Genomic DNA, 22,617 nt, shown 5'->3' with positions numbered 1-22,617 from the left:
ACCAGTGTAGTCTACACACATCCGCCATTTCCCTCCTTTCTTTCTCACAAGCACAGGGTTGGCAAGCCATTCGGGATGGAATACCTCTTCGATGAACCCTGTCGCCATTAGCTTGTGGATCTCCTCGCCTATGGATCTGCGCTTTTCCTCGTCAAATCGGCGCAGAGGCTGCTTCACGGGTCGGGCCCCAGCTCGGATATCCAGCGAGTGCTCGGCGACATCCCTCGGTATGCCGGGCATGTCTGAGGGACTCCACGCGAAAACGTCGGCGTTTGCGCGGAGAAAGTCGACGAGCACTGCTTCCTATTTGGGATCGAGCTCGGAGCCGATCCGGATCTACTTGGAGGCATCGTTGCTGGGGTCGAGAGGGATGGATTTAACCGTCTCCGCTGGCTCGAAGTTGCCGGCGTGGCGCTTCATGTCTGGCGCCTCCTTAGAGAGGCTCTCCAGGTCAGCGATGAGGGCCTCGGATTCGGCGAGGGCCTCGACGTACTCCACGCACCCCACTTCGCATTCGTACACGTGTCGGTACGTGGGGCCGACGGTGATGACCCCGTTGGGGCCTGGCATCTTGAGCTTGAGGTAGGTGTAGTTGGGGACGGCCATGAACTTGGCGTAGCATGGCCTTCCCAACACTGCGTGGTAGGTTCCTCAGAACCTGACCACCTCGAACGTGAGGGTTTCCCTTCGAAAGTTGGAGGGAGTCCCGAAGAAAACGGGTAGATCAAGTTGTCCGAGGGGCTGGACACGTTTCCCAGGGATGATCCCGTGAAAAGGCGCAGCGCCTGCCCGGACCGAGGACAGATCGATCCGCAGGAGCCCGAGGGTCTCGGCGTAGATGATGTTGAGGCTGCTGCCTCCGTCCATGAGGACCTTGGTGAGCCTGACGTTGCCTATGACGGGGTCGACAACGAGCGGGTATTTCCCCGGGCTCGGCACGCGGTCGGGGTGGTCGCCCTGGTCGAAGGTGATGGGCTTGTCGGACCAGTCTAGGTAGACTGGCGCTGCCACCTTTACCGAGCAGACCTCCCGACGCTCTTGCTTGCGGTGCTGAGCTGAGGCGTTCGCCATTTGCCCACCGTAGATCATGAAGCAGTCGTGGACCTCGCGGAACTCCCCTGCCTTGTGATCTTCCTTCTTATCGTCGTCGCGGGCCCGACCACCCTCCGCAGGTGGCCCGGCCTTGTGAAAGTGGCGCCGAAGCATGGCGCACTCCTCAAGGGTGTGCTTGACGGGCCCCTGATGATAGGGGCACGGCTCCTTGAGCATCTTGTCGAAGAGATTGGCGCCCCCGGGAGGTTTCCGAGGGTTCTTGTACTCAACGGCGGTGACAAGGTCCGCGTCGGCGGCATCGCGTTTCGCGTGTGACTTCTTCTTGCCTTTCTTCTTGGTGCCGCGCTAAGTGGACGCCTCGGGGACATCTTCCAGCTGGCGGCCCTGGGGCTGCTTATCCTTCCGGAAGATGGCCTCAACCGCCTCCTGGCCAGAGGCGAACTTGGTGGCGATGTCCATCAGCTCGCTCGCCCTGGTGGGGGTCTTGCGACCCAGCTTGCTCACTAGGTCGCGACAGGTGGTGCCGGCGAGGAACGCGCCGATGACATCTGAGTCGGTGACGTTGGGCAGCTCGGTGCGCTGCTTCGAGAATCGTCGGATGTAGTCCTGGAGAGACTCTCTCGGCTGCTGGCAGCAGCTTCAGAGATCCCAGGAGTTCCCAGGACGCACGTACGTGCCCTGGAAGTTGCCGGCGAAGGCTTGGACCAGGTCGTCCCAGTTGGAGATCTGCCCCGGAGGCAAATGCTCCAGCCAGGCTCGAGCGGTGTCGGAGAGGAACAGGGGGAGGTTGCGGATGATGAGGTTGTCATCGTCCGTTCCACCCAGGTGGCAGGCCAGCCGGTAGTCCGCGAGCCACTGTTCCGGTCTCGTCTCCCCCGAGTACTTTGCGATAGTAGTCGGGGTTCGGAATCGGGTCGGGAACGGCGCCCGTCGTATGGCCCGGCTGAAAGCCTACGGACCGGGTGGTTCGGGCGAGGGACTCCGATCCTCCGTCAGCGGGGGAGGCGACAGGATGAACCTGAATGTTGTTCTTCCGCCACGTGGGGAAGACGTCGTCGATTCCGCCGCCGGCGGGCGGGTTGTCGGCCGCCATTGTCGCTGTCGCGCGGCGGGGGAAGGAGTATCATGTCGTAGCTGCCGTCGAGGGACATGAACTCAAGACTCTCGAAACGGAGCACCGTCCCAGGCTGGAAAGGTTGCTGGAGACTAACCATCTGGAGCTTGACGGGAAGCTGTTCGTCAACATGCAGCAGGCCCCTACCTGGCACGCCAACTGTCGGCGTTTCGACCCCGGGGTGGTCCCTGGACCGACGAGTAAATTGTCGCCGCGTGCCCCAACCCAGATGGGTCGGCGCGAGATGGAGCGCGAAGGGGGGAAAAAGCCGGAAGGAGACAGGCGTAAAAGGGGAAACCCGCGGCCTTCGTGTTTGTCCCGCGCCCAGGTCGGGTGCGCTTGCAGTAGGGGGTTACAAGCGTCCGCGTGGGGGGAGCGAGAGGCTTACGCGCGCGCCGTCCCATCCTTCCCCGCGTGGCCAACCCTCTGTAAGAGGGCCCTGGACCTTCCTTTTATAGGCGTAAGGAGAGGGTCTAGGTGTACAATGGGGGATGTAGCAGCGTGCTAACGTGTCTAGCAGAGAGGAGCTAGTGCCCTAAATACATGCCGTCGTGGCAGCCAGAGAGGTTTTGGCACCCTGTTCGTGTGGTGTCGTGGCCGTCGGAGGAGCGCTGGAGCCTGGCGGAAGGACAGCTGTCGGGGCTGTCGAGTCCTTGCTGATGTCTCCTTGCTTCCGTAAGGGGGCTGAGAGCCACCGTCGTCATGGAGCATGCGGGGCGCCATCATTATTTGTTTTACCGGGGCGAGCCAGATGGGACACCAGTCTTGTTCCCCGTAGCCAGAGCTAGCTAGGGGTAGGGTAATGATGGCTCCTCCTGTGGCGTGGTCGGTCCGAGCCCTAGGTTGGGCGAGGCGGTGGCTCCTCCGAGGTCGAGGTTGAGTCTGTCTTCCGAGGTCGAGGTCGAGTCCGAGCCCTTGGGTCGGGCGAGACGGAGACCGTCGGCTGAGGCCGAGGCCGAGTCTGAGCCCTGGGGTCGGGCGAGGCGGAGTTCGTCGTCTTCCGGGGCCGAGCCCGAGTCCGAGCCCTGGGTTGGGCGAGGCGGAGTTCGTCGTCTTCCGGGGCCGAGCCCGAGTCCGAGCCCTGGGTCGGGCGAGGCGAAGCTTCCTATGGCGCCCGAGGCCAGACTTGGCCGCCGTCAGCCTCTCTCTGTCGAGTGGCACATCAGTCAAAGCGATGCGGGCGGCGCTGTCTTCTTGTCAGACTGGTCAGTGGAGCGGCGAAGTGACTGCGGTCACTTCGGCTCAGTCGACTGAAGGGCGCGCGTCAGGATAAGGTGTCAGGCCATCTTTGCATTAAATGCTCCTGCGATACGGTCGGTCGTCGTGGCGATTTGGCCAAGGTTGCTTCTTGGCGAAGACTGGGCCTCGGGTGAGCCGAAGGTGTGTCCATTGCTTAAGAGGGGCCCTCGGGCGAGACGTAAACCCTCCGGGGCCGGCTGCCCTTGCCCGAGGCTGGGCTCGGGCGAGGTGAGATCGTGTCTCTTGAGTGGACCGAGCCTTGACTTAATCGCACCCATCAGGCCTTTGCAACTTTGTGCTGATGGGGGTTACCAGCTAACATTAGGAGTCTTAGGGGTACCCCTAATTATGGTCCCCGACAGTTTTTAAACATGATGCATGCATAATTACATAATCAACTTTCGTTGATTCACAACCTCCTATACATTGCACTTTGCTACCTGGTCTTATAAGATGAGTACTTCAGAAAGTAGTAAGATAAGAATGAAAGAAATTTTCTTTAGATAAGTCTTTGAAAATTCTTTTTGAAATGCCTCATAATATCTGAAGAGATGGGCGTCGCTCCGATACCAGCTGTGACGGAACCTCCCAAGTCATTAGGCCCACCTACAGTTGTCCTTGTCCAATGGACCTCGGACAACCCCGTAGATGCACCTGATCACTTGACAAATTCGGTATCTGTATTCTTTACTTTTCCTAAGAGCGTTTCACCCGTCACGCAGATATTACAACACATCGGTGGAACGAATAAGCGGAAGTAATTACAGTAACTTAAGTTACATTAAAATATAGAAGAGTGTTATTATTACAGACCAATAGTATATAGGAGTGCATGAGTAATATTATTACAAACCCGGGAGGCAAAAACCCCTCCCGCTTAACAGTAAAGTGTTTTTAAAAAGGAGGACAACATCCTCCCGAGGCTTCATTCTTGAGTTTCTTCCTTTGGCACCACTTTAGAACAAAAGCAACAAAAGTTTGCTGCTTCCTCACCTACAACAACATGGGTTCGAAAACCCTGAGTACGAAGTGTACTTTCGCAAGTCTTACCCATCAAAATAAAAGACTCTCAAGGATATGCTGGCTTGAGGGAGTCAAGGTAAGGTTTAATCAAGAATCAAGACTCTGTTTGCAAAAATGCTTACTAACAGTGGATCCTTAAAAATCCAGTTTTTATTAGCAAGTTAAGTCATTACCTGAATCTAGAGTTCTTTCTACCCTAGTTCAAGCACTTGGCCTATACTAGCCATCTTTTATCATCCCTTTTTGTTTACTGGAATGCTACGTGTAGGTCAGTGACCAAGTCTTCATGTCCGAGAAGTAACGGCGATCCGAATCGATTAATACCCAGCTGGGGATCTCCGATCACACGGCATATGTAGCACTTAACCCTTGCATATGTCAACTCGCCACCGGGGTTCTTAAGACTAGATCAGGTTCACGCCAACCGAGAGCATAGATACACCACCGTCCAGCCTCTTGCCACGGAGGGTACACGCTACTCTCGCCATCTCTCCACTCCCATTACGTGTTGTCTTATTCTGGTATTAGTCTACCCGAGGCAAAGCTTACCAATGATGAGGCATGTGACCAGTTAAAGGGTCCTCGATCATCAAGCCTACATCGACAAGGTCCTTAATCAACTCAGACGGAGACACTACACCGAGACTCTCTTCTCGTGCAAGTCACTCGCCCGGTCTCAGCTTTATCATTTCAACCCAAAGTTTGGTACCTGACAGAGGTAGATCTTTTCCAATGTTGAACCCATCACGGCCATGATGGATCCACCATCTAGTTTTATTTTTGAAAACATCCCATCCCACTTGAAGCATCATCTTTTGTCAAAACAAAATATTTTGTTTTTCTAGAGCAAGACTAAGCATAAGAAAAACCTTTTTATAAAACAGGTGATCAAGGAAAGGTAATCAATCTTCCAAGGAAGGAAATGCATCAATTGTTTAGCACACAACTCCTATCACCTAATGCATCAAGCAAGTGAGAAGGATTTTAAATAGGAAGGAGGTGGCAAATGCACCGGGGCTTGCCTTGTGTTATAGGAGAGTCGGGCTCTGCTCCACAAATATCAAAGTAAAAGTAGTTCCTGGCAGGTGGGTCTTCAGGTGGTGGTGTGGCTCTTCCTTCTTCTTCGTTTTCTATATATATCATATATAACCATGAATGCTCATGTAATGCTTATGAAAATGCAATAATAGAAAAGGTTTATCAAATTGTATCTTGAATAAAATTTTCCTTCACGGTACTCCAGGAAACTAGGGTTTTCGGAGTCAGTATTTTATTTCATAGGGCAAGCACTACTTAGAAGACTAGGGTTTTGGGGTTTAGGTATCAAACATTGTCCAAATCATGTCAAACTTTACTCAAGGTTTCTAAATATCATTTTAAGCTTATCCAAAAAGTTTAATGATTTTTGGAGTCACTAATTAATTTCTAAAATTCCAGAGGTATAGGTTTAAGCCTTTTTTAATTCTAGATAATTCCTTGTTTAGACTAAAAATCTTAAAACTATTTTTATTAAATACTATAGAAATTTAGGAGTCTATCAAAATTGGTCTTGTATTTTTAGCATTTTTCTACAATTTTCTAGAAATTCTCTAATCCTGGTAGAAAAATTAAAAGAGAAAGGGTCAACCGTATTGGGGTCATTTCAGCCCAAGTCGGCCTGCAGAAGGGAGAATATACGCGCGCCCGTGCCCGCGTTGTCAATTTTGCGTAGAAGACCTTGGAGATTTGAATAACTTGAAAAGGGGTCGTGGCACTATTCCTGCGTTTCACCTACAACTACAAAACCCCCCTGGATTTCTATTCCTTCACAACGTCAGGTCCACGACGCAGCACGACGGCAGACCGAGCTCCGGCGAACCTGTACCGGCCAAGACACGCAATGGCCGGTGCTCTAACTTGGCTGATACCTAATTCAACATCTAACAAACGTTTCCCCTCAATCAATTGCATGATTCGAGCTCCCGGCCTCTCTGCTCACGGTGACCGCACGATCAACGGATAACACGAAGTGTTCCCGGCGATTCAATGGGTTCTAGCTTAATCGGTTGGGTCGAGAAGCATCAGGGGCTCATAAGAGTACTGAAACAAGAGAGCAGAGGACATGATCAGACCTGAAGCATAGTGGCCATGGTGAGAGTCTTTCACGGCGGCGGAAAACCGATTTGGGGGAAGTGAGCAATTCGGAGGCTCTGGTGAACAATTGAAGGCAAGTGCTGGTGCTTTGGATGGGTAATTACCCTATGGAGCTCATGGCATGCTCAATTTATAGAGTCCATGAGCGGTGTTGTCCAATTCGAAGGGATTGCGCTGGCGGCCGAGAAGGGGGGGTGAGTCACGGCGGTGATCTACCGTGGCAATCGCAGGGCAATTGAGCTACGACAGTTACTGGATGGTCACTACGGCTCATGATGACGCGATAAACGTCCTAAGGCGTGGTGCCCCAACGGTGAATGGCGAACACGCCGGTGATGGCCGCTCGGCCACGTCGCCGGTGCGAACAGATGAATAGCCGAGCGCATAGTACTTCCAAGCTCAACTGCAGCAAGATCTTTTACCCGGGGATCGTTATCCATGTTTAATTTGGGCGTGAATCGCGGCGATGGCACGAATCCGCGAGCAAGGTCGCCGGCAATGAGGTACCTGATCTTGGCGATCTGATCCGAACAATGTACCATCGCGCTGCCATTCAGTCAGTCTGACAGAGAGAATTGCAATGCCTAGATCTCGAATTTTTTATGAGAACTTGCCAATGCATCCACAGGTTAGAGTCTATCCTGCAAAGGATAAATATTCTTGAAAACAAAGTCAACAACAAAAGCTTCAGCAGTCAAGATTCTATTCTTCAACACACATATCTCGGCAAGCAACACCCTAGACTCGGCAAGCTTTGAATATGTTGGGACCTCTGTCCAGCTAGGCGTTTGGACGTCAGGCTGTCTCCCCGATCGAGCGGGAAGCGATTTGTTATGATTCTCCATAGTGAACCACTTGAAGAGCCATCCCTTAATGCTATCTTTCAAAGGAATGTCAAGATATTCAGTCTTCCTGCCTCGGCAAAGTTCCAAACTAGCGCCTCCAACAAGCTGATGCTGCCCTCCAGCCATCTCGGGCCAGCAATGGTAAAGGTACTTCCAAAGCCCAAAGTGTGGAAGAATTCTAAGGAAAGCTTTGCAAAGGTGGACAAACACAGCAACTTGAAGCACATAATTTGGATTCAGATGTGTAAGGTTCAGAGAGTAAAAATCGAGAAGACCACGAAAAAGGGGAGAAACTGGCAAGGCCAGTTCCCAGATGAGAAAAGGCACGAAAATAACCGACTCGTGGGTATCCTCTGTCGGGACAGTAACTCCCCGCCAGATCCGCCAGGAACATAGTTCCTTAGGCGTTAGAACCCCACTTTCAATAAGATGCAAAAGGTCAGCTTCAGAAACGACAAAAACGTGGTTACCGACAAAAGGGAGTTGGCTATCAGGATCGATCGGAGGGATGACCGGCATTGCAGCTCTCTATTTTCTCTTCCTGGGCGCCATCACAAGTTTTCAAACAACGTGGTTCAGGAGCAAGACGCGAAATGATGTGGGAACTTAGAAAGCTAGAAAGCGGCGAAGGAAAAACCTGGAACTAGGGTTCAGGGGCCAAGAGGACATCGACAAAAGTACAGGTTGGCACACTGAGTTGGGCGCAGAAGGACAAGCCGGTGGCTCGGGAGAGTTTTGGTCACAGCAGAGTAGCAGGATTCGGTCAGTATCTCTAAGCTAACAGAACGTCAGACAAAAGAACAGAATACGCAACAGCGAAATGGCATGAAACAGACTTCATTAATCCATAAGACAGGGATCATTACAAAAGGAAGACCGACACATCATGAGTCGGCCAACTGACCCCTTGATCCAACACTACATTACATACTAACTACATTACACTACTAACTAACTACATTATACTACTACTAAACTAATACTACTACAACTACACTATATTAATATGTAAGCCAGTGGCACATTGCCACCGGCGTTGCCGTCGCCGCCATCGCCCCTGCCGCTGCCGTCGCCGCTGCCGTCACCGCCCTTGCTGTTGTCGCCATCGCTGCCGTTGTCGTCGCCCTCGCCGTCGCTGCCCTCCTTGGAGTCCGAGGAGTCCTCCGCCACCTCCGAGTCATCCGATCCGTCGAGCCCCGCACGCTTAATGGACCGGATGTATGCCTGATCCACAGTGGACAACCCCATGGAGTCGTCCGAATCATCAGACGACGCCACGGGGGATGCTGGAGCGGGGGAACGATCATACTCGGAGGAGACTTCCTCCGAGTACTCCGAGTCTCCAAAGTCCTTCGAGGAGGACTTGGGGGGCGCTTGCACTTCCCATCAGCTGGGTGGTGCCCTTTCTTGCCTTTCTTCCCTCCGGCCATGGCTCACTCGAAAAGAGAAGAGGCAAGGAAGAAGAAGAAGGTGAATGAATGAGAACAAGTGGGGAGAGCAGCCAAGGCGAGCGGGCTATTTAAAGGGGGCTAGGAGACGACCGTTCGCTTCCTACCCGCTCACCAAACAGTCACAAGAATTCAATAGCAATTCAAACCGCCTAGAAATGAGTTAGGCGTCTGGCACTACTTCGCAAACACGACACCAGATGGAATCAAAGTCAACCACTCAGGCAGAGTATTACACCTCTTTGTTGTGTCAAGTTACTATTTCAGGACTACACGATGGACATCTTTTACTGGGCAGACACCCATTGGGCACACCCATTGGGTGTACTTCCCGAATTCACCAAGATTTTCTGAAGCGGTGAGACCTGCAACATATATGCAATGAATATACCACGAAAAAGGAGATCGGCCGGAATGGGAGAAAGTCCAGATGCGGTCATCAAGCACAAGTCTAATCTGCAGAGGCAATGAAGTTCATGGCCGAGTGGCGTCCAGCCAGGACCTCTTTGTTTCGACTGGCCGGATTCCATCTTGGCACCGATCGAATCAACTCCAGACCAAACAAGACGGTGACAGATGTCATCACCAGGCAACTCCGAAAGGTCATTTAAAAAAATAACAAAGGCATAAGATGAAGACCTTTGAATTGATTATTTCAAAATCAACTCAAAGCTCGGGGGCTACACCCATTGGGTGCACCAAAGGTGCACCCAACGGACTCACAAAACTTTGAAACCGAGTGCTGAATTCTAAGGCATAAGGTGAAAACTTTTGAATTTATTATTTCAAAATCAACTCAAAGCTCGGGGGCTACACCAATGGGTGCACCTTCAGTGCACCCAACAGACTCACAAAACTTTGAAACCGAGTGCTCAATTCTAAGGCATAAGGTGAAAACCTTTGAATTTATTATTTCAAAATCAACTCAAAGCTCGGGGGCTACACCCATTGGATGCACCTTCGGTACCCAACGGACTCACAAAACTTTGAAACCGAGTGCTGAATTCTAAAGAATAAGATGAAGACCTTTGGGTTGATTATTTCAAAATCAACTCAAAGCTCGAGGGCTACACCCAACAGAGTTGTAAATATCTCAAAGCTAGATGATGAGTTAATAAGCAAGTACCGAGAACCTTTGGATCGATTATTTCAAAATCAATTCAAAGATTTGGGGCTTGTGGGAGATGGATATCCCTCGGGACCACTCAGGGGCGAAAACTTCGCTTGGGGCCACATGGCTGTCGCCCCTCCGTGACATCCCGCCGAGGGCCGGGCGAGTGGAAACAACAAAAGAAGGCCGGCCCAGGAGCACAAAAGGCCCAACGTCCAAGTTAGTCGCAGATTAACCGTGATCGTGTTGAAGCCGTTCGCTTTTCCTGCGCCCGACATCCTCAAACACCGAAGATAGCTCGGCATAGAGGCGTCGGGTTTTCCTCGGGATAGTGAAGGTTGTTGGCTACTAATTAGGAGATAAGCAGGAAGAGTGTGATCAACATGTATGCGGGAAAGCTCCACGGTCGTATATATAAGGCCAAGGGAGACCCCCTTCAGATCATCTCAATTAGCATCTCATAGGTCGGTAGAGACCATCTGTCCACTCACATACAAAGTCATCCCAGGAGGTAGGGTATTATGCTCCTCAAAGCAGCACAAACCTGCTGAAATTCGCTTGTCTCTCTCTCGTGCCCAAGCACGAACCATCGAGTTACGATCCTCGACACCGTCCTACCCAAAAGCACCACGACGGTACCTCGGGTATGTGGTCGGACACAAAACACCGACATGTATGGTTGTTCCTATTTGTGTTGCAGTAAAGCAGACTGACCTTGTGGTCCCTTTTGACAACCAAAATGTCAAGGCTCTCTACAGGAGGGTGCAAGCTTAGATTCAACTTGCTGACCTAGAGCTAGAGGAGGCCGATATCAAGAAGGCGCTGGAAATCGATCCTGACAACAGGTATAGTCTAGGAAATGGATTCTGCAAGGTGGGCGGGCATCACTTTTCTTAAATATCACGCTGATCATTTTGGAAACAATACTAGGGATGTGAAGTTAGAATATAAGACACTGGAGGAGAAGATCAGAGAGCAAAACAAGAAGGACACCAAATTCTATAGCAACATGTTCGCCAAGATGACGAAATAGCTGGCACTGTCCAAATACAGTGTGAGTGTCATGTTCTTTTAACCGCGAGCTCCACTACATTCTACTACCGATAGATTTTGTGTCTTAGCCTGATTGATTTATCGCTAATAACATATAGCTTTTTGGAGTGTAGGATGTCGCGGTGAAGCAAAGGGATTTAAAACATGCTGATTTCTGTTGCCCAAGGACTTCCTCCGTTTTTGCTTTTGTCATACTGCGTAGTCAATTAGTGTGCACGGATGCTTGGTTATGTGAAACTGAGGAACATTTACTTCGAAGATTATTATTGACTCTAATTTTCCCTATTTTCTAGTTCTTGTTAGCACCATTGAATGTTCTCTCATTTTAAGAATCCTATATAATTTTGCACACATGTTCTTAATATATTAACCACTGGAGCAAAGCTCGATGAACGTCTTCTCACTGTAATCAACAACAATGGCCTCACCGTCACAGACCGCTAGCTAGGGATGTGTCAATCGTGAAACGTTGTCGGCTGCTCGTCGGCTGATCCATAAGAAAAATAGAATATGAACATCTGCTTCTGATGCATACATAGATACACTGTGTTCACAGAGAGCCTAGACCTAGTCGTCGGAGGCCTGGTACTCCAGACCATCTATAGTACCCGTCCGGTGGTGCACCCGACCCCCTCCAAACAAACTCTACAGTCTCAGAAATTTTATTTATATCACCAGACTATCCATAGTAGTGGTCCGGTGGTGCACTAGACCGCACAATAACGACTACTTCAGTGCCCAACGACTACTTCAATAGGAGGCAGACACATGGCGGTCTGGTGGTGGACCGATCTGGTCTGACGCCTTCCAATTTTGGAAGCAGTCAGTTAGGATCCCGAAGGAACCGTCCCTATTCCTGGTCCGGTGGTGCACCGGACTAGCCTGGTGCGCCAACCGAGATCTAGATTCTAGCAGCTATTTGGAGCAAAGCTCAACAACTCTTTGCTGCCTTGGGGCTATAAATAGGCCTCCATTCCGACCTCGAAATCGTACCAAGAGCTAATACATCACTCATACGCATTAGCGAGTCACACCGAGGCGATCCAGCGCTAGTTTTAGAGAGATAGTGACATTCTGCTACTGTGCGTTGGTGTTGAGTTTTTGCGGTGTTGTTTTACTTCTCTTGTGTGTGTTCTTACTCTCCCTCTTGCTCTTCTTGAGTTGTAACTCACACCAAACTGTGTACGACTGCAAGAGACTCCAACTTGTAGTGATCCTTGCAAAGGGAAAGCTATACAGAAGAATCGTGGCACTCAAGTTGATCATTGTATCACTTGAAAGAGTTTGAATGCAACCCTTGTCTGTTGGGAGACCACTACATTGAGTAGCAAGCATTTGAGGCTTGACTGAACCACAAGATAAAATCATCGTCTCTTGTGCTTGACTTTATGTGATTTAATCTTCCTATCTCTCTCTCTCTAGTCCTTCACTTGCGATATTGCTCAAGTAAATTCTGCAATCTTTAGAGAGCAATCATGTGGAATAATCCTCCTCCTTCTCACTATGACTTGATCTAGTTTTGCACTAACACATTATTTGGATCAAGTTTTTTTTAATTTGTGATTTATAGGCGTCACCTATTCGCCCCCTCTAGGTGACTATCACCATCCAGTCACGAATGGCTTCATTATGCCTATGCAATGAGAGCTCCATGAGTGTTGTGGCAGGATCAAACTCACTTGGTTTAGGTGTTGAAGTTGCACATTGAATGTGGAGATAGAGGTTGTAGTTCACAAAAACCAGCTCATGCAACCTTTGATATCTAAGTTTGTTGTAGAGCTTTGTATGGATGAATGCAAATGTACTCCAATTGCACTTGTACCCACTAGACGATGCACATTATGATAGTGGTCGCTTAGCAACATGTTGTAGAGTTGGCGTATCAGAACCAAACATGGACCACCAACTAGATGGAGTAGTGTGGTCAACTGCTATAACCCCTGAGGTGTTAGCTAAATGGATTAAACCATCCCACACTTTTATCCATTATCACATGTGAGTCACTTAGGGCAAAAGTCTTCCCACACATGGATTAGAGCCCTAGCTAAGTTAACCATCATAGAAGGTCTACCTTAACCATATCACACTAATCAAGGAGGGAAATTTGATTAAAACCTAGGCACACCCCATTGAAAGCAAAAGGGACACAAAAAAAATGGGTAAGAAAACCTCTTGGATCAACTCATCATGAATTGGGCTATTAATAAAAGTTGGAGCACCAAAAAGGTTGAGCAACACCCGTAAACACATAAAAAATGGGTGAGAGGTAAAAGGAAAATCATGTTTTCAACTAACCCAAAAAATCATCCCTAAACAAAACCCCACATGTTCTCTAAGCTAGAGAGCTTAAACCAAAGTTCCCCCATTAGGAGAAATGTGTCAAATTACCTTAGACATGCCTTGGAAAATTTGAATCCAAAACAAGATCAAATGACACAACTTGGCATGAGATTTGTTTCGGGTTTGACAATTCAGACAGTGCCAACTTGACACTCCAAAATCTCCTAACCCTAGCCATATCTACACTCGGGACTCACACAAGACAAAGAGCTCTTGGCACGGTGAAAAGACCCTACAAGAAGATTTGGCAGAGATAAGCACGTTTTGGCCGGCTAATCAACGGTTGAACTCAGGCAGAATAAAAGCTCCAAGTGTTCGACGCCAGTGTGCACACCAACACTCAGTGTTTTGTCCTCATTCAATGTTTTGTCCTCGTCAAATTAATGCAAACCAGTTGGAATTTGTAAAGAACGAGCCACTGCAAATGACATCTTCATTAACCAATTCTTGTTTCAAATACCAAATATGCTTACAAAAGGAACAACAGTAGTAAAATCAAATAAAGAATGAACCTTTCTTGCTCATCTCTAAGGCAAAGGAGATTACTACCTCTGCAGATTCATCATCAAAATATACATCCTGCAGCAGATATAATAACCAGAAAGGAAAACATCAAACACCAATTTGTCTAGTTCAATTCAAAATGGTACAACGAATATAAACAACAAATATGCATATACCTCATCATTGTGGCGGAACTGCCCGAATTATTCCAACTTAAGTGCCTAAGTCCCGCCTTAGAGGCTAGACCACACTTAAATGGGAATAACCCGTCAATCCCTCAGATCTATTCCGACGAGGCCACTGACAGGATCAAGTACCACAGTCTCACTCGATGGTGAGTCACAGAGCAAATACAATAAAGCATAAAAACATACATTAAGAAAGAGTAAATTTATTACATCAACATCGGAGTTTTAGCAAAAGTAGCATCATTGTCTGACGTGCAGCGGAATAAAACTAACGGTAAAGAGATGGGGAAGCCTGTCCCATCACTCCTCATGCTCCTCCTTAGCTGAGGCAGGGTCCCACTCGACAGTCCAACCCGGTGGCAGGATGGATGGCCAAGTCACTCCAGCAACCATGTCCTCCAAGGAACCTGTAAAATTATGCCACAAGCAAGGCTGAGTATACTAATACTCAGCTAGACTTACCCGGTGTGAGGAGTCTACTCCTCTACCTCTAGACATGCAGCTGTTTGGCTGTGGGGTTTGGTTGCCAAAAGCACTAGCTGAGTTTGTAAATCAAGTTTTAGCGTTGTCAAGTTTTAGTGTGACTCTCTTAATACTAGATGTGTACTATCTACTCATTCATGATAGCAAGCAATTTTAGCAATCAACATCTTTCGTCACCTCATCACACTTTCACTTGTTACTCAATGTAGCAGCATGGATCAAGTAGTCTTATTAGCTGCGAGAAGCAGACGATTCGAATCGAGTTTTTATCCTTGCAAGGTAAACCTAAACACACGACATGTAGGGGCACCCGTCCCCACACACATCAACCATCCCCATCGATTCCCCGTCAGCAGATCAGGGCTCACCGCCTTAGCGTACGATGCCTCACTGACCCCGACTGCCGTCGTGCAGTGACCGCACTTGTACCCACCATAACCGGAATGGGAGACCACGTCTCATGTCGCGTGAGGGGATATGTCCACTTCCAGGTTCACTCAGGTACTAGGCTTACCGATTTACCATATTTCTTGGCATGTGCTTAGTACGTTCAAACGCTTGACTCACAGTACCACACCTTAATCCTTATTCCAATTTTTATCATGTGGACAACCAATCCCCATGGATTGTTGTCCACCAACCAACATCATTATGATATGAAAGTGGGTACAACCAATTTCTGACCTTGCGCGAGTGCTAGAAAAATCACTCGACTTGTACCGAGATCCCTAATTAATAAAGCAGCTACTCGGCCTAGCATACGAGTATTCATCTCAATAGGATTCCTGAGATCATGCAACTAGGGTTTCAAACAACTCCTACACTTAAGTGCACATTCAAGCCTACAAACATTAAGTGTAGTAAAATATCATATAGAACAGGTTATGCATAAAACCGGGGCTTGCCTTCCAAAGCTGGGGCAGGCAGATCCTCTGGTGCAGGCTCGGGTGCTGGATCCGGGTCTACCTCTTGAGCAGCTCCTTGCTCCGGCACGAGGACATACTCTCCGTCAGCGAGGTTGCAATCTATCGAATGCAATGAGTAAGAATATGTATGCCATGATTATGCAGGATTTAGTAAACATTATGCTAAGTGAAGGAAAACTACGTTAGTTAGTAACTTAGGGTTTCTTGGTCATGTGTGGCTCTTAGTGGTGTATGCTTATCAATTTAGGTTTGGGTTTTGCCCAGGGATAAGCATAGTAAATTGAACTTGGATTTCCCTTAGATGTTTTAGTAGACCAATGAGGGGCTTTGCTGGTTGGGTTAAAATGATATTACTCTCTATTATTAATTTCCTTTTTCATTTTCTATTTATGAATTTTAGGGTGGATTTGAACTACAACAGTGATTTAACCTATTCCAAAAATTCTGGAAAATTTACAGTAGGTTACTATTGGTCATTGTAGTTTGTCCTATGAATTTGAGGTCCAGAATAAAAAGAGTATGCCCTGGACAAAAATAACAAAAGTTGGGGCAAAGGGGTCACTTTGCACTACAACTCTTAATTAGGGGTGGGTTCTGTCCTAAGGGTCATTTTTGCTGGTATCTAACAGTGATAACATGCTTCTGTGCCAAAAATCACAGAAGGTTATTTGGTGGTTATTTAGTTGTGATTTTCTAAAGTTTAATGTCAAAAAAAGCACTTACTACTATCTTGTTATTTGAAAAATGTCAAACAACAGATTTCATATTTTTCCTATGTTCTGAACAACAAAACATTAGTTATCCCAAGATTTGGGGTGTTTTCTCCTTGGGTTTATTTTTCTAGGGTTTTCTAAGTTTTCCTTGTTTTCCTAAAATTAAAGGTATCCCATTTAATTTGTACTAAACAAGGGTATAATAAATTTTTCTGGTGAACTATACTGAATAAGTAAACTAACAAAAATGTGGGTGCTCCCTGGTTTTTTATTTAAATTACCTTTTCTATTTTCTTTAACTTTAGGCACAAGGTGAATTAAATGGCAAACTCTACCTTAATGGGGTATACAGAGGAGTGTATTATTTTTAAACAGGTTAGTAGGTGATTAAGTATCTCTCTAAATTTTCTTAACCTCAGTCAAATAGTGTAGCTATTTTTCCTATTTATTTTAGCTTTTGACCAGTTAATCATTTAAATCAAAACTTTAAAGTTCTCTTTAACACTTAGGGGTTTTATATTTTTCTTAAGTAGTTTACATTAATTAAGGTCGGGCAAAATTGGTTTGACTCGATTTGGGTGAACAAAACAGAAGTTATGAATTTTTCAAGTTCTGTTTGGATTTAAATCAGATTATTAAAAGGTTTCCTGGAAAAACCACTTTGCACCGAAGACCCTGGGTTCTTTCTAAACTAATCCTCTTAGTTCTACCCCTGTGCTACTATTCCCCTGAGTCACTGACAATGCACAAAACCCCCTAGCCTTTTCTTCTTCTCCCCCGCGGTCCCTCCCCTGGTTTAAACAATACCCACAGAAAAGAAAAGGGCGGCGCGGCTTACCGGCGGCGAGAGAGGTCCAGCGAGGGGCGGGGTTGGCTCCGGGAGGTCCTGGCGGTCACAGCGGTATACGGCGCGACGACGGAGGTGGCCGGAATCGTCGGGTCCACGGGCGCAGGCGGGTGATCTTGTCGGCGGCGGGCGTTCCGGCTAAACCACGACGATCTAATTCAATCAAATGGCACGATGAGCTCCACGGGGTGACGTAGAGGCTGTGTGCACAAGGAATCGAAGAATGGGGCAGAGATTTACCCGGTCTACGTTCACCGGCGGTCGGGCGAAGTCCGGCGACCGTGGACTGGCTTCTCCGGCGAAGCAAAGTCCGATTCCTTGCTCGGGGAGCTTCACCGAGGCGTGCACAGTCACTTCCAAGGGTCGGGTGTGGCTGGGAAAAGCTCTGTTGGCCGGTCTACGGTGGCAGGGGCTCGGGTGACTGCGGGCACGCCGTGCGTGGGGCAAACGCCGGTGGTTTCGGGCTCCGGTGAGGTCGAGTATGCGCGGAGGAGTACAGTCGACGCCTGAGGGTGATTTATAGGAGCGGGCGCGAGCAGGAGACGCGGACACGGCTTGGCATGGCGCGGGGCGCGCGGGGCTGGGCGCGGGCGTGCTCTGGCGCGCCCAGAACGCGTCGAACACGTGGAGGTGTTCTTCTGCCCATGTTCAAAAGCTTGCTGAGATCGCAAACGTGCGAATCTTGGCAAAAATCCGGCGCAGACCTCTTCCTGGCACCTATGGCTATCTCTTGTATCTGAGTTCCAAGGGAAGATAAGCCCTAGGTCAGAAGATATGCGGACGCCAAATCTGGCTTGTCTCCCTGCCCATTTCGCGACAAATGTGATGCCAAGACATGTCAAATGAGTTTGACTTGGGTTCAAATTTTTCCTGGGGGTGCCTTAGGTGGTTTGGCACATTTTTGGTATTCAGACCAAGTGGTTTTGGTGCCATTTACTAAGTGAACACGTCTGAACTTTATATTAGGGTTAAAATTTGGCTTAGAGAGAATTAGAGAGCTCTAGCTCTCTCTCTATTTAAGGAATGGATTTGGGGTTTCTTAAGGGGTCTTTTTGCAATGTTTCCTCTCTACATTTGTAGATTTATATGTTACTTAACTTTGGCCAAAGGTTAGGTCATGATTTGCACATTTGCTTAATCTCCCCCCCCTTCAACCAAGGTTTTAGGAGATAAGGGTTCAAGAGGGGTCTAGGGTTTAATCCTCTCTTGCCCAAGGTGATAATTGCACAAAGGCTTGGGTAATGCTTTTGGTCATTAACATTCTTGGGTAAAACATGGTCTCCAAAGTTTTTATACTCTTCTTCTCAAGTTTCTTCCACATGTGATCACAGTCATTAGTGCATGAGGTGCCATGGCCATGGTAACACTTGGGGTGTTACAATCATCCCGCTTAGGTGATGCTTGAGCCTGCATGTATCAAATATAAACAAAAAGTTACTGAATAAATTTTAAGAAACTGTTAATGTGTTGCAACTACAGCCAAAGCTTGTTGTTTAGGTCCATAGTAAAGATTAAGAATACTCTTTTAATGTAATTCAGCATTTTGGATCTCAGAAAAATCAAATTAGATTCAATCTTTTTATGTAAATCAATATGCATATATGTAAAGCACTAAAGAATGCTAATAGACCCAATTAGAAACTACTGCACCAATCAGTTACCGTTCCATATATTATCAACAATATCCCAATCATGGTAGACATGTTATGCATGCCGTGAACAATATAAATAATTGTTCCAAAACATGGGAACTTAATTACAAATATGCGCAACATGTAGAAGTTCTACCATGACATTCCATCGCGACTATTTCGACTGTCGCCACGTACATTGAATAGCTTGGAAGTGGATCTATGTTGATTATACAGATCAAACAGACAGGAATTCAGTGACAAGAGAATATTAAAGACCGAAATGGTATTGTGGAGCTCAAAAATACCTTAACTTTGTACAGAGTTACTATTATAACTCTAAATAATACCTTAATTTGTATGTCGAGTTATTACTACATCAAAGTGGCATTTGTCGTTGCCATGCTTACATGGCAACTGTAGCATACGTTGTTTTTATGAAACAAATACAACAAGCAAAAAGAAAAGAGTTACACAAACAAATCAGCATGGTTTATCATAAAAACAGTTGAACATGAAAAATCAGCAAAATGTCTTCACCAACATCTAGTGATGTCGACAACAGAAGATTGAGGATTATGCTAAATAGAAATGTTGTTGTTGGCCGGGTAAGATATGTTTCAAGCTAATATATTTCAAGCAACCTTCTCATATATGTGGTTGGAGCTTCATATCCTGCTTTGAACAACCTTTTAGCAATTTATTCGACAATGTAAATGTCACAATCCTGGAACTAATCGCTTTGACTGCTGACAATAAGTGAGATTGTGAAAAAAATTGTATCTAAAGTTAGTTGTTCAGGTTCACAGGCTTCTGACACCATTATTCTAAGCGATCTATGTTGGCTTGGATGTGGATAGGGAAGCCAAAGCCAATATTTCTGTGAGGTTGAATCATAGGTGTCGTGAACCAAAATGACGATATTCATATAGCTCATCTAACAACTGGCTTCTTACATTTTCAGCACAATGCCCAGCAAAGTGACAGGTAAATCAGTAAGATTAATACGATGATGGTATTTGTTTTATTGTTCATGTGTATTTGTTGTAAGACAATATAATATAAGTAATCATGTGTTTTTGTATGTAATTTATTTTTGCTGTGGAGAACACAAGGTCTGGAGGTACCAGCACAAACAAAGGAATAACACATTTTCGGACAGATTCCGACATCGTAGAAACCAGCACAGACAAACACACGGAAGCCATTTTATTTTTTTGTAAAAGAAATAGTACCTAACAGCAGTAGTGTGGGGTAGATTACATGTGGATTAGAGTGTATTGGAATGGATTGAGAATGATTTTAACTTATGGATTTAAACCGGCTCAATACCACCTAATCCACGTGTGTTAAGGGCGAAATGAACAAGCGAATAACATATTTCCATGCAAATTAATACATATCTGCAATATAATGCGGCAAATTAAACATGAATATAGACTCTCTATATAGATATAAAAATAGATATAGATAGATAGAGAGAGAGAGAGAGCGCGCTTGGCCCTCTACCTCTGACCTATGTCTCCATGCATCATTAGCTAGCTTACATGGCAATTAATTACTTATAATTCCATCATATGCTCATGACCAGTCCGTATATATGGCGGGCGCATGCTGCACGGGCATGAGATCTAGCTAGGTCACATGGACGGCGGGGCTGTGGCGGTTGACCAAGACGTCGACCACGTCCCTGCTGGGCAGCGTCGCCGGCGCGGCTGCTTCTGTAGCGCAGCTCTTGGTGGGAACCGCCGCCATCTGTGTTACTGGTGGGAGTCGGCCCGGGCTGAGCTTGGTGACGTTGACGACGACGTGCTCATCTGCAGCTGAGGGAAGCTTGCCGGCAGCCTTGCCGTCGGCAACCGGCAGCGGCGTCTTGTTCATGTACACCACGTACAGCACCATCTGGACCACGCCGAAGGTGAAGCCAAGGATGTTTGGAAGCTGCATGGATATATATGATATCAGTAGCTAGGACACACATCACACGCGGCCGGGGGTACGGCCGGTGTTGCAAACAATTAAACGAAATGATATACCGCGACGTATTTGTCCTTGATGAGGAGGCCGTAGAGGAACCAGACGACGGCGCTGAGGGTGAGCGAGAGGGAGAGGGAGAAGGGCATGTACTCCACGCTCTTGGTCTGGATCACCCGCCTCTGCACGTACGTACGTAGACGCATGCATGCAAATAATTCATTAGCAACGGCCGCGACGTCCATTAGCTAGCTAGTTAGTATATATATATATATATATATATATATATATATATATATATATATATATATATATATATATATATATATATATATATATATATATATATATATATATATATATATATATATATATATCCATGTGCATGCATGCATCGACGACAGATGCATGGTGCTGCTGCTTACCATGATGCTGAGCGGCGCGACGAAGACGCTGACGGAGAAGCCGACGCAGATCCAGCCAAGCATGACGACGCGCTTGTCACCCTTGAAGAGGAGAAGGGTGAGGAGAAGGATGGCCCCGAAGGCGCCGACGTTGAGGAGGAGCATGATTTTGGCGGTGAACATCCTGCCCTTCTTGGTCGCGTAGACGAAGTACATGACCACGTAGACGGTCTCGATCACGCAGCCGGCCGCGTTGATGGTGATGAGGAACGTCTCGTTGGACTTGATCAGCGCGTAGAAGATCCACAGCATGGCGCTGAACAGGGCCACCACGTACGGAACCGACTGGAAGCCCTCCGTCGACTTGCTCTTGTAGATGCGGTAGAACGTCGGTCTGCATAATTTCAAAGATATAAAAAATGGATCGAGCAAATTAACGGTTCGATTCATTGACGATTATTATACGTGATCAGCTGTGATGATTTATTTATTAGCAACAAGCTACATGTCACTTACATCGGGGCCAGGAAGGTCATGAAGGAGATGACGTTGCCTGCAAAGGAAAATAAAAAAGATCAGCCATTTGCCAAAAGATTGGCGAGGCTAAACTAAAGGTGATATATATATATGAAAGGTCGAACGGGATTGTTTTTTAATACACAGCTACAGCAAACTGTATAGTGAAAAACGAATGGAACTGCAGAATAGAAAGATAAATAAATAAATATATACCTAGGAGGCCGAAAGTGAATGCCCAGGGGTGTTGCAGAGATAGGCCTGCCATTGGGATATGGATACAAATTAAGGCGAATGCCAACAGTTGCAGAAGAGCTTGCTTTCTTGTTAGGCTTGGGGACTAGTTCTCTTCTTCCTAGATCTCTGACCCTTTTGGCCCCTACAAGAGGGAAGGGAGAGTTCTGAGGAGGAGTGTCCTCTGCTGTCTCAAACTCTTGCAATGATAGGCTGGGATGCGAGTGGCTTTATATAGGCACGAGCACGACGAGGTGGCGCGCAGGCAGGCCTTGGTGTACATGCATGTTGTGTCACCGTGTACAAGTGCGCAGGGGCTCTTCAAGCACATGTCTCTTTAACTTTTTTTTGTTTTTTTTTTGTGGGACTGTGAAAATGCAAAGATCTTTTTCAGTGTAGTTGCTTTAGAGATGACAATTTTCTGGCCATGTATATATAACTAAAGTGTATAAATTGTCCTACGCGTATATATTTGTCGATTGAGATAATCTTCTCCATTCAAAAAAAGCGGGAGCTGCTTTTGCATGCGTGTATGCTTTTAGAGTGCCAGGGTAGTACACTTCAAATTGTAGTGCACCGCCTGGGATTATCGCCCCCAACGAACCTGCTGCTTTATTTTGGCCTCAGCTCAGTCGTAAGAGCCGCGCGCCGCACTACAGCAAATTATAAATCACATGAAGTATAATTTTAATTTCCGACAACGGGGGACTCAATACAGCATTCTTAACTTGAATATGTGTTTTTGCTCCTCAGTGGAATCTAATAATAATAAATTAAATAAATATCATTTTTGGAAATGTAATTTAAAGATGAAAAAAAGTTGTTCAAACCATTGGTT

At 47.1% G+C, this 22,617-nt stretch overlaps 1 protein-coding gene across 1 annotated transcript; it reads right to left on the bottom strand.

Moving 5' to 3' along the window:
• Positions 1 to 20,025: 20,025 nt before the first annotated feature.
• On the bottom strand, positions 20,026 to 21,964 carry LOC100273190 (SWEET13c). Its single transcript, NM_001147634.1, has 5 exons — positions 21,762 to 21,964; positions 21,546 to 21,582; positions 21,051 to 21,423; positions 20,688 to 20,807; positions 20,026 to 20,592 (listed from the first exon to the last, which is right to left on the bottom strand). Exons 1-5 carry the CDS (start codon positions 21,811 to 21,813, stop codon positions 20,287 to 20,289), a joined length of 888 nt encoding a protein of 295 aa, NP_001141106.1. The 5' UTR covers positions 21,814 to 21,964; the 3' UTR covers positions 20,026 to 20,286.
• Between the last annotated feature and the right edge of the window lie 653 nt (positions 21,965 to 22,617).

This window comes from Zea mays, chromosome 3 (genome assembly GCF_902167145.1).
Source record: "Zea mays cultivar B73 chromosome 3, Zm-B73-REFERENCE-NAM-5.0, whole genome shotgun sequence".
In the NCBI taxonomy this organism is placed as follows: domain Eukaryota; kingdom Viridiplantae; phylum Streptophyta; class Magnoliopsida; order Poales; family Poaceae; genus Zea; species Zea mays.
The sequence above is the reverse complement of the archived record's forward strand: the minus strand, read 5'-3'. Positions and strand labels throughout refer to the sequence as shown.

Bases quoted from the DNA above. Each gene is read 5' to 3' on its own strand.
- LOC100273190 (NM_001147634.1), bottom strand. From the start codon at position 21,813: ATGGCAGGCCTATCTCTGCAACACCCCTGGGCATTCACTTTCGGCCTC. The intron at 21,583-21,761 runs GTATATATTTAT...TTTCCTTTGCAG, and splicing joins ATTCACTTTCGGCCTCCTAG to GCAACGTCATCTCCTTCATG. The intron at 20,808-21,050 runs GTAAGCAGCAGC...ACGTACGTGCAG, and splicing joins TCGCGCCGCTCAGCATCATG to AGGCGGGTGATCCAGACCAA.